Source organism: Octodon degus, unplaced genomic scaffold (assembly GCF_000260255.1).
Source record: "Octodon degus isolate 3935 unplaced genomic scaffold, OctDeg1.0 scaffold00138, whole genome shotgun sequence".
Classification (NCBI taxonomy): domain Eukaryota; kingdom Metazoa; phylum Chordata; class Mammalia; order Rodentia; family Octodontidae; genus Octodon; species Octodon degus.
In genome coordinates this window covers 4687206-4699630 of record NW_004524714.1, presented here as the reverse complement: position 1 = coordinate 4699630, position 12425 = coordinate 4687206, and the positions used below count along the sequence as shown (strand labels likewise).

The 12425-nt window shown below is 40.5% G+C and overlaps 1 protein-coding gene across 5 annotated transcripts in view; it reads left to right on the top strand.

Annotated features, from left to right (window-relative positions):
- The window catches only part of Gapvd1 (GTPase activating protein and VPS9 domains 1), a 126162-nt gene that overhangs the window by 102486 nt on the left and 11251 nt on the right, over positions 1 to 12425 (top strand). For all 5 annotated transcript variants that reach the window (XM_023701626.1, XM_023701627.1, XM_023701625.1 and 2 more), the window contains 5 exons: positions 1118 to 1247; positions 5662 to 5771; positions 7051 to 7210; positions 8057 to 8244; positions 9949 to 10162. In XM_023701626.1, coding sequence (XP_023557394.1) covers positions 1118 to 1247; positions 5662 to 5771; positions 7051 to 7210; positions 8057 to 8244; positions 9949 to 10162 — 802 coding nt within the window. The remainder of the gene's footprint in view (positions 1 to 1117; positions 1248 to 5661; positions 5772 to 7050; positions 7211 to 8056; positions 8245 to 9948; positions 10163 to 12425) is intronic.

Genomic DNA, 12425 nt, shown 5'->3' with positions numbered 1-12425 from the left:
GATTAACTAACAGGAAATAGAAGTACATAAAAGCATTAGTGTTGTGCTGGATATACTTGTACCTGTATAATCAGAGCATGTTTTGGAAGAATCGTTAGCAGATGGGTAACATGAGTTGGCCCTAAGAGGGGCTAGAGGAGAGGAGCTTCCACACAGTTAAAAAACAATAGAATTATAGCTTGTATACAGTGTAGATTTAACCCAGTTACTAATGTTTTGCCACAGTTTTTATTTTTTCTTGAAATTGTCTTCTAGGAATAAAAATACTTTCCTATATAAAAATAGTATCTTTATTACATTCAGGAACATTTTATTTCTTTTGGTTGTATGCTGTGTGTGTGTGTTAACTTTTCTTAATTACAGATGTAACAGCTGTGAGAACCACACATCTGGTTTTTGCCGTATTTGTGAGGTTCATTCTTCAGTGGGGTGGGAAGGAGAATCTGAGACCCAAGTGATTGGTCCACCTAAGCAATTGGGCATCCATGGGGTTTAGATGAGATTGGGTGCATTCGGGGTGATGTGACTGCAGATACTGCAAGATTTAAAGTAAGGATTTTCCTTTTTTAAAATTTTTATTTTTTTAACTTTACATTATTATTATTATTATTCTTTTTTTTTATGAATTTAGGACAGGGTGTACAGGGTCTCACTATGTAGATCGAACTCGTAGTGATTCTCCTGTTTACAGGTGGGCACCACCACACCCAGTCTCAGTCGCCCTCTCAGCCCGCCCCGGGGTGGGACCTGGCTGCTGCACTTAGAATAAGGATTTTGTGACTGCAATACACTGTAAAACAACAAGATTTTGCAAAGTAATTTTTGTCTTCTTTAGTTCTGTGGTTCCGTGATTCAAATGATGGAATATTAACTATCTTCACATTTTCACTGTTTGGGGTTAGGATAGGGACTGTTCTCTACATCTGCTCTCTTGATACATTGTCATTGCTGTGGATAACTTGGTTAAATGTTTGAAGTTTAGGGTGTTTTTCGCTGTATTTTCCCCTAAAGACCTCCTATTGCAAAACAATGCTAATTTGTGGTTGAGTTGCTTTGAGTACCAGAATAATCCAAATTAACCTGGTGATCCTTTTCTTGGGGGATGGGTTTTATTCAGAGGTCCTGGGTGATGGTGAAAGTGCGCACGATTCTCCTCGTGATGAGACGCTTCAGAATATTTCAGCTGATGATCTCCCAGACTCTGCGAGCCAAGCAGCCCATCCTCAGGATTCAGCTTTCTCTTATAGGTATTTCTTGTAAAGGACTTTTGAGTTTGGACTTTTCATCACCATTGCAGTTCACAGTTCACTAAATCACTTAATAAATATATAGCCAGGGAGATAGCTCAGCAGCTAAAGTGCGCATGCCTGGCAAGCACAAGATCCTGAATTTGATCCCTGATACATACATACATACATACATACATACATACATACATACATTGCTGTTATATATGTATGTATATACAACATCTGAGTTTTTGGAAACTTTAACTATGCTGTCAACTTTGGAAAAAGTTATCCCAATTTAATGTGTTGAGTTGGCATCAGAAATCAACATCCATATTGGTCTAGAAACATTAATTTTTTTTTTCCCATTTGTGCAGGGATAACACACTGTATTAAAGTAAGTATGTAAGCATCAGTAGCAGCAACAGCTTTTCTAGGTTCTATAGTCATCTGAACAAAATTATAGATGTTTAGCACATTGCATTAAGAAAAGAAAAATACCCAGAAATCAGCAAAGTTCTGTTATATTGTGGTACCTGGCACCATTTTAAAAATTAGCTTCTTGGGCTGGTGAGATGGCTCAGTGGTCTAAAGCACCTACTTAGAACAAGCTTAGCAAAGCACAGGGACCACGGTTCAATCCCCCAGCACCACATGCCAGCCAGCCCTGCCCCCTGGCGGGCTGAGCTGGCCACACACACACACACACACACACACACACACACACACACAATAAATAAATAAAATAAATAAATAAATAAAAATTAAAAAAAAAGTTTAAAAAAAATTAGCTTCTTAATCATCATCTGGAAAGAAAACATTCTAGGGTATCATCATTGAAAACAGCTCTGATAAAGCACAGTCACTATTACATATCATAGAGCAGATGCAAGATATTTTACATTCACAGAAGTATGACACAGTGCTGTCTTACATCTGTGATACTGGAGGATGCAATTAATAAGGCATTATTTCAGACCTGATTCTACTTTTCTAGCAGGGTGTCTGTTATAGTCAGGGTTCACAAGAGAAACAATACAAGACACATAATATATAGAATTATTTTATAATAGTCACCCAAAGGATCATATACAAAAAGAGTACAGGAAATCTGTCCACACACTAAAGACCAAAGAATTGAGCTGAGAGCCTGGATCCCACAGTAATATCCTTCATGAATCCAGCTGAAGGTCTAGATCCCATAACAGTGCCCCCCACAAGTCCAACCAGAGGCCAAGAGCCCACAACAGTGTCTCATGCAGGCCTATTTCACGGGAATCTGCATTGGGATCTGTACTAGGAAGGCCCAAAGGTCAGTGGTGGAAGCTAGAAAACCTGTGCCAGCGGGGATGAAGGATCTGTGCCAGCAGGCCGAGGGGTCTGAACTAGAGCCAGGAAGTGACCCTCAAAGTAAGAACCTAAGCTCCCCCAAAAGGTACCCCAGCCATCCTTAGAACAAGGTCCCAAGTTCCTCTGATATGAGAACACCTGAGTCTGTATCAGGAAAGCCAGCTTGACAAGCTTCTGACCAATGTACCATTAGAAGCAGAGTTCCCTCAAAGTGGACTGTAGCCATTCTCAGCAAGAAGAAAGTCTTGAGCTCCTCTGATGATGAAAACAGCCGAGTTCCTCAGGAAAACCAGTGTGATGAGCTCATCCAGGAAAGCCAGCAGGTCCCTACAGCTTCCTGACTTCTTTTTTTCCAGTTTCACCTCTTATACTGCCAGCTGTAATCCTCAGGTGGTCCCTCCACATCCAGTACCACACTGGTTCAGTTCAGCTGAGTGTTGCAAGTTGACAACTAGTTGTCCAATCACCACAGGGTCCAAAGGATGATATGACACAGCTCTATAAAGAAATGCACTTTCTTAGATAGAATATTCTTTCATTACTATCTTCATGGACATCAGCTAAAAACCATTTAAAACAACTGATTGAAAAAAAGGCAGAAAAAAAAAGTTTCATACAAAGATGATTGAATGAAGGCAAGTGAGACTCAACCTAACTAGTACTTTTATCAAATCTGTCATGTTTGAAGAAACTGAAGAAAGGAGATGCCAAGTAGCAGTGCTTCAAAGCTTCAGACCACAACCCAAACACTGCATCATTTCTTTTTTGTTTTTTTGCAGTACTGGGGATTGAACTCAGGATCCTGCGCTTGTCAGGCAGGCAATTATTCTACTGACTTATCTCCCCGGCCCTCAAAGAGAGGTAGTAGGCAAATACCACTCATTTGGGTATGTCCAAGGATGCTGATCTCAGGTTTTTGTTGTTGTTGTTGTTTTTTGTATTGTAGGGAAGGGTCTACAGGGTGTCAGGGTCTCACTACTAGATTGGACTCGTAGTGATCCACCTGTTTACAGCCTCCCAAAAGCTGGGATTATGGGTGTGTGCCACCATGCCCAGCCTCAATTGCTGTCTTGAGTGCACCCCGGGGACGGGGCTGGCCTGGCAGGCCTGGGGATTGAACCCCTGGTCCCTGTGCCTGCTTATAGGCACTTTAATCTACTGAGCTGTTTGGCAGGCTCTTGACATCAGTATTTAATCATGTGCTCGCTCCTCCAGGAAGAAATCAGTTACTTTTGTACTTTGACTTTGTTCACCCCAGTCACCATGCTAAAAAAACAGCAAGATGCCATAGAGAAAAATAAGACTCTTCCATCCTGCACCAGTTATCTGCAGTTCTTCAGCTGCAAGCCTGCAGACTCTAACCAGACCCAAAGGACATAAGGGAGCAAAGAAACCATATCTGATATATTAGCTGAGACCACTGCATTGTTCAGGCCGAGCTGTTCTTGTGTTGTGTTCTTGTCCTCTTTATTTCTGGTGTTACATTTAACCATAAAGAATTTTAGATTTAAATTCTATGCACTGCCTTCTGGAGCCCTCTTTCTGTCATCTTCTCTGTACCATGGATAGGCCTCAGTTTTTGTCAGGGTTTGAGAAAATGATTTTAGGATCAGGAAATGTTGCCTTTGGTTGACAGGGAACCTCTGCTTGCCAAGACAAGGAGCACACACTCTAAAGCTCTGGTTAAAGAATAAATGATATGCCCATTATTCAGATCCATATTGACCTCTGGTTATTTCAAAGCAACCTCTACATCGTATATCACTTTATTTATAAATATTTTGTAACTTATTCCTACAGTAAAATTAGGAGTAGCCAACATAATTTTTATTTTCATCCCCATTTTATTTTCCTAAATTAATCAAGTGACTTTACCATTATGTACATAAGTTTTTGATACTTGGTGAATATTATATTTAATCAGCTTGATTTCTAAGTTACTCATTTTATAGGAAGAAATCCAGTAGGGCAAAACTCAGAGCTAGCTATGGTGAGACAGGTGATACAGCCTCTAGAGGAGCACACTCTCTGGCCTTGCTCGAAGCTGCTTACTCAGCTACCTTTTAGTGGCCAATTTGGACATTTTGCTCCATCCCCACAGGACCTGCAGAAAGGTCTGCGGGCTACACTGCTGTGGAGGGTGGCATTTACCTTAAGAGAGTTTTGCCACCAGATGGGAGGAGGTGCTTCAGCAGTTGGAAGTTAAAAGGAATCCAGTTTCAGTTCAACATGAAAAACTTCCAGGGGCTGGAGAGATGGCTCAGTGGTCTAAAGCACCTACTTGAAACAAGCTTGGCAAAGCACAGGGACCGCGGTTCGATCCCCAGCACCACATGCCAGCCAGCCCCGCCCCCTGGTGGGCTGAGCTGGCCACACACACACACAATAAATAAATGTAATAAATAAAAATAAATAAATATTAAAAAAAAAAAAACCATGAAAAACTTCCAGATGGTAGAGCAATAGAAAGTGCTTCTCGGTAGGGGCAAGTTTGTCTTATGGTGGGACCAGCATTTCTCAAGAGATAAGGTAAAAGGTGTTCTCAATTTAGGCGCTGGGTGCCACGGGTTATCTCTAAGTCCCTCCTAACACTGATATATATTTTGCCCGCATTCTTTTCCATGCCTGTGGGAGATCTCAGCACGTGATGGGAGGTCAGAAAGGACTTGATTCTGGTGGTTGTAGAGTGTTTCCTTTGGGCTGGGGAGATAGTTCAGCAGCATAAATGCCTGCCTGGCAAGCACAAAGTCCTGAGTTTGATCCTCAGTACCAAGAAAAAAAAAAAGAATGGTTCCTTGCCTCAGAGCAGTTTCTTATAACCTTGCTTTCCAGGTTGTCTAAGTGAGGTGTCAGTGAGTTAAAAATTGTCTTCTTTTAAATGACTATCTGAAACATTTGAGTTGTGAAGTAGCACATTAATCTATATCATGAAGATTCATAAAATAAGATCACTTTTGACTGTTGTAGCTCAGTGGTAGAGCACATGCTTACCATGAATGAGGCTTGGGTTCTCTAGGATACACACACAAACACGACCATTTCCGGATTTAAAAAATTAATGTATCCTTTATTCGCTTTTCAGAGATGCAAAAAAGAAACTGAGACTTGCTCTTTGCTCTGCGGATTCTGTTGCCTTCCCAGTACTGACTCATTCAACAAGGAATGGATTACCAGACCATACAGACCCAGAAGGTAAGTTACTATAGATAGTTAGAGGAGTTCGGTCCTTGTGGGCTTCACAAGATCAACTTCTGACCACTTTGCTGTGAATGGCACAACTCACACAGTAATGCAGCTTCACATACAGCTTGGGAAGCACATAACCGTCGATGACACTCGCTTCGGAAATGTCCCTGACGGCGGCGGCCTCCACTATGTTCCGGATGACAAACTTCTTAATAGCCTTATCCTTGGGTACGCGCCGGGCGCAGTTCGTGCAGCGAGTAGGCAGCACATGACCGCGGCCCTTTTTGGCACAACTGTTGTTCCTTCTTTTTTTCATCATCTTGGAAAGGAGGACCCGAAAGAGCTTTTTTTTTTTTTTTTTTTTGAGGCTGGCCTTGAGTTTACTTTGTAGCTTAGGCTGATCTCAAACTCACAACAATCCTCCTGCCTCAGCCTCCCCAGTGCAGGGATTACAGATGTGCACCACCATACCCCACTCTGTTGTTTCTAATAGGTGCTTATTTATATTTATTAGGAATGAAGCTATGTATTTGAATATCAAATATCTGGAATTATATGATACTGAATATAAATTATATCTCAAAAGTTTCTTTGTGGTATTGGGACTTGAACCCAGAGCCTTACACATTTGGGAAGCACTTTACCACTGAACTAGACCCCCACCCGTTTTGTTTTTTGTTTGGGAAGGATTTGTTTTTTTGAGGCAGGGTCTTTGCAATGTAGTTCAAGCAGTTCTTGAACTCACTTTTTGTGGCCTCAATCTCATGGTAATTAATCCTGCTTCAGCCTTCCAAGTGCTGGGATTACAGGTGTGCATCCATAACACCTTGCTGGGTTTTTGTTTTGTTTTGAGACAGGGTCCTATTAGGTTCCCGGGCTGGGCTCTAATTTGAGGTCCTCTCTCAGTAGCTAGTATTATAGGCATATGGCACCATGCTCAGCTGAATCAATTTAATACATTTGGGCCAGGGAGATGGCTCAGTGAAATAAGCGCTTGCCTGGTAAGCACAGTGGCCTGAGTTCAATCCCCGGTTCTGCCAAAAAAAAAAAAAAAAAAAGATTTGGAGTTTAATATATTTATGTTACTGTCGCGTAGGTGTTTGAGTGAAAGTGAGCATTTTGAGTACTGATGGTTTATTAAAGTGCTTGCTAAATGGGAATGGCAGTACTACTTAAGTCTGATGATACATGGTTCAATAGAATTAATATTCTCGGTGCTCATAGGTTGCATCCAGCTTATGTAAGGCCATGGAAATTCTCAATAACAGAATTTTTGTTTGTTTAGACAATGAAATTGTATGCTTCTTAAAAGTTCAAATAGCTGAAGCAATCAATTTACAAGATAAGAACTTAATGGCTCAACTTCAAGAAACAATGCGCTGTGTGTGCCGATTTGATAATAGGACTTGTAGGAAACTGCTGGCATCCATCGCTGAGGACTACAGGTAATGCGCAAGCCTGTTCAGTTTGTGGACTTGACTTCCAGCTGTAGTGTTTTCCTTTTGGTCCTCTTTTCAGAAATCTAGATTTACTACAAAGTATGTAGCTGTGTTTTCCTGAATGTAGATTTCTAAGTAACACATTCTAGAAATTCAATTGTAAGTGAAACACTCTCACTTACAACTGATAAATACAGTTTACTTCAACTTTATACACAAGGAGGCGAGATTATCTCAACTGTGAAGCTGTGATAAATATTTTATCACCTTTGATTTTGTAGGCATGTTAGGAAAGACAGATTGTCTGGACCCAAGAAGTAGGAGTGGCCCTAGGACTTATTGTAATCATTTTTGTCTTCCACACTCTTGCTTATGATTATGGGAAGAGTAACAGATAGATACTCAGCCCAGCTTATTTGACATTGAGGGGATTGATTTAATGCTACCTTTACACTGTTACGTAACCGGTGAGGGGTGTTTAATGGTCTTGTGTTTATCACTATTTTGTTGGGTCTTTTTTAGTCTTTTGTAGCAGTCAGTTCCTGCTAAGTAAGAGATCCTACCAGTGTGGGCCAGGTTTGCAGAGGGGCTTAGTGACACTTAGTGGGTTGGGTTGCTAAGTGTTTGGCCCAGGAACTACTTTGATCACCGACATTCAAAGGATTCTGTTTCTTGAGCTGGGAGCATGAACAGTCCTCAAACCACTTAATTGCAGCTTAGCATGCCAATTTGCAAAACCAAACTCAGTGAAAGTAGATTTTTTTTTTTTTTTAAGAAAAAATCAAGACTCAGAGTCATCAAGAAAGAGTATACTTTATATGTCTCATCCTACAAGGCATTGTTTCCTTTTAGAAAACGAGCCCCATATATTGCATATCTCACTCGCTGTCGACAAGGACTGCAGACCACACAGGCTCATCTCGAAAGGCTCTTGCAGAGAGTTTTGCGTGACAAAGAGGTGGCCAATCGATATTTTACCACTGTCTGTGTGAGGTTACTGCTTGAGAGCAAAGAGAAGAAAATCAGGGAATTCATTCAAGGTAACTAAATACCCTTTCATGAAGCCTCTCCAGCAGTATATTATTGGGAAGAATGCAATGTTTTGTTCTGTTTAGCTTTGCAAGTTTGTATAAATAACTGCATGCCCTAGAAAAGCTACTTGAACACTTCTTTAATGGATTATTTTAGGAATAAAATTGACTTTAATTTGCTGCTGTGAAAAGAAGGGGCCAAAAGACTTTCAGGATTTTAAAAAATCTTTAGGTCTGGGAAGATAGCTCGGTGGTCTAAGTGTCTGCCTGGCAAGCGCAAGGACTGGGTTCGATCCCTGATCCCCAGTGTACTGCGTGCCATGGCAACCTTGGGTGCACTGTGCTGGCCAGCAAAACGGGGTGTGGTGGTGCACGTCTGTAATCCCAGCTCTGACGAGGCAGAGACAGGAGGATCACTACAAGTTTGAGCTGTGTAGTGAGACCCTGTACCAAATAAGTAAGATTTTTTTTTTTTTTTTTTTTTTCCTCTCGGAACTAGGGATTGAACTCAGGCCCTTGTCCTTCCACCTTGTGACCTTTCCCTCACCTTTCCTCTTAGTTTTTATATTTTGAGGGATTTTAATGTGTATGGTGTATTATCATATTTATTCTCTCTCTTTTTTTTCCCTGAACCAGGGATTGAACTCAGGCCCTTGCACTTCCAGGCAAGCGCTTATTCAACTGAGCTATCTCCCCAACTCCTATTCTCCTCTTTTATGGGTTCTTAATAATTAAATTTTGAGGTCAAATCTCCAGCTTGCATTTTTTTTTTCTTCTCAGACTGAGTATCAAATTTTAAAATCAGGGGAAGTTGATAAGTTTTTTCATTCCTCACAGTTTTTCCCATTTTTTTTTAACACCAGCACCTGTTTTTTTATAACAAACTCCTTGTACATAAATATTTGCAGATTTTTTTTATTTTTTATTTTTTTATTTTTTATTTTTTTGCAGAACCAGGAATTGAACTCTGGCCCTTGCGCTTGCCTTGGAAGTGCTTATTCCACTGAGCATCCCCCCCAGCCCCTTGCAGATTTTTTACTTTGTCAGATTTTAATGACTTGCCTGCATACTCTCCTAAAATAACTCACACGCAGACACTGTTGATGTGAAGATCCTAGTTTGTGCCTCACTAGTGATTAAAGTTGCGCTTTTCTATTGGTCCCTCATATCTGGGAGGGACATGTTTCAGGACCTCCAGAGGCTGCCTGAGGCCAGATGGTCCTGAGTGCTCTACTACATTGATAACGCAGGTGGCTCACATCCTGGGCTGGATGGAGCAGAGTTTGTTGATGCTAGTCAGAATGGCATATAGTTTAAAACTTGTGAATCGTGCATTTCTGGAGTTTTCCATTTAGTACTTTCAGATCAAGAATAACAAACTGTTGATTTATGAGGGTGGGTATGTGATTATATGTGCCCATTTATGTAAGATTTTAGACAAAATGATGTATTATTTATTTATTTTGAGAAATAAATATGAGACAGTTTCACAGCTGATTAATAGGACAGTTTTGATAATCAATACATTGTACATTGTTATCTTCTTAGTGGTTATACATAGTATAAGAAGCAAACAGTATATTCTGTCCAAACACTGTTAGTACACCTCTTTCTTCTCATTGATAGACAAAATGATTTAAAATAATTCCTGTAGTATATTTTTTTAAAATTAGTCATATGGTGTATTTTAAAGATTATTATTTTGCATTGGAGATTTTCAGAAACTCACTGCAGCTGATGATAAAACTGCTCAGGTGGAAGATTTCCTGCAGTTTCTTTATGGTGCAATGGCCCAGGATGTCATATGGCAGAACGCCAGTGAAGAACAGCTTCAGGATGCTCAGCTGGCCATTGAACGCAGTGTGATGAATCGGATTTTCAAGCTTGCTTTCTACCCTAACCAGGATGGGGACATTCTTCGTGACCAGTGAGTGCTTCAGTGTTGTGTGTGTTGGACCACATGGATGTCTCAGGTAGCCCCCTACGTAGGCAAGTGGGTGTTTAGTATCTGATAGCAAAGAAAATGTATCAGGTATCATTTCCCCTTATCACAGCCGCATGATAAAAGAGAATGATAGTACAGGGTCTTCAGGGGTGTAGGCAGTCAGCCTAGAGGAAGATGAATTGATAAGATCTTTTTGAAAAGCTATGTCTACCCTGTATCCCTGCCTTCATGAAGTGAATTCTTATCATTTATTTTTTTTTATTTTTAAAGAATGCAAAACAGTGATAAAAAAAGAAACAACATTAGAAATGATACAAGATTTCACTAAACAGAGTAATAGGAATTCAACAATGGACTCTTAGCATTTAGATCCCTTCCCTGGGAAGTCTTTCAAGATCTGCTTCAATCCCCTCGGGACTCTCTCAGGCCTACTACCTTTCTTTAACTGTTGTACAGTTGCCATTTGTCATTTGTTTGAATGAGTTTCTTGGTGTAGCACTGCTGACATTTGGGACCAGGTAGTTCTTTGATGTGGGAGGTTTTCCTGAGATGAGATGTTTAGCAGCATTTCTAACCTTTGGACTGTAGATGCCTAACTAGTTGTGACAGCTAGAAATGCCTTGACAGCACCAGATGTCTCCAGGGAATGAAATTCTCTCTTACTATTGATCACTGGCTGTTTTATTTGTTTCTTACTTTTGGTTTTGCTTTTTTGTTTTTGTGTTTTTTAGACAGGGTCTTGCTGTGTAGTTCAGGCTGGCCTTGAACTCACTGTATAGCCCAGGCTGACCTGAAATTCATGGCAATCCTCTTGCGTAAGCCTCTTGAGTACTGGGATTACAGGTGTGCATCACCTGGTGGGCTGAGCTGGCCACACACACACACACACACACACACACACACACACACACCAAACCACACACACCATACAACCACAAACGTTTTTTTAAAAAAAAAAGAGAAAAGAGAAAAATATTTGGTCCACTACTGGATTGATTGTCCCCTCCATGACTGTAGGAAATAATACTTTTTTTTTTTTTGGTGGAACCGGGGATTGAACTCAGGCCCTTGAGCTTGCCAGGCAAGCTCTTATTCTACTGAGCCATCTCCCCGGCCCCAGAAATAATACTTTTGTTCAGCATTGTGTCACAATGTCAAGCATGGTGCTTGGCTTCTAATATGTGCTTATTATATATTTATTAGGAATGAACCGTTATGTATTTGAATATTAACAGATATCTGAATTGTATGATATTGAATATGAATTTTGTGGTATTGGGAATTGAACCCAGGGCCTCCACACTGAAGTACATGCCCATCATCCCTTTTTAAATTTTTATTTTGTGATAGGGTTCTTGCTGAGCTATCTAGGCTGGACTTACACTTACAATCCTCCTGCCTCAGCCTTCCAGCCTTTTAAAACGGAATTTGAATGTACCTCAGTGGCAGAGTACAAAAGGCCCTGGAATGAATGGATGGGAGGGTAGGTGGATGGATGGATGGATAGATAGAAGGTGCTTTTTTTAAAAAAAAAAAAAAAAGTCTAGAATAATTTCATTGGTTATTTTGAGATATTGAGAGTATGAAGGATTTAGCAGTTTTGTTTTTCCTTTTATTTTCCTGAGCACTGCTTCATAATCCTACTTCTTTTTTTTTTTTTAGTATTTTTTTTTATTTTTTATTTATTTATGTGTGTGTGTGTGTGGCCTGTTCAGTCCACCAGGGGGCGGGGCTGGCTGGCATGTGGTGCTGGGGGATTGAACCGTGGTCCCTGTGCTTTTTTGCAAAGCTTGTTCTAAGTAGGTGCTTTAGACCACTGAGCCATCTCACCAGCCCCCATAATCCTACTTCTGAGCATGTTAAAGTTGTCATACTGCAGTTTCCAGCTTCCCAGCAGTGACAGTAACTTACAGTGCCCAGTAAGTAGTTCCTGGGGGGTCCATGTAATGGGATCTCAGGGAGGCTTACTAGTGGTTTATAATAAGATTTTATTTTACAGATTCTGTTTTGTTTTGTTTTTTGGTGCTGGGGATTGAACTCAGTGCCCTAGGTAAGCACGTTACTGCTGAGCTACACTCTCAGCCCTTCATGTTTTAAGAGGTTGAACATAACTATGAGAGAATGCACTTTGCTGTGAAATGCCTCCCTCATAGGTTCATAGTCTCAGGGTTTGATAGCCTATCCCAGGCCTTTATTCTGTCCACAGCATTATGTTTTTTGGTGGTTTTTTTTTTTTTTTTTTTTT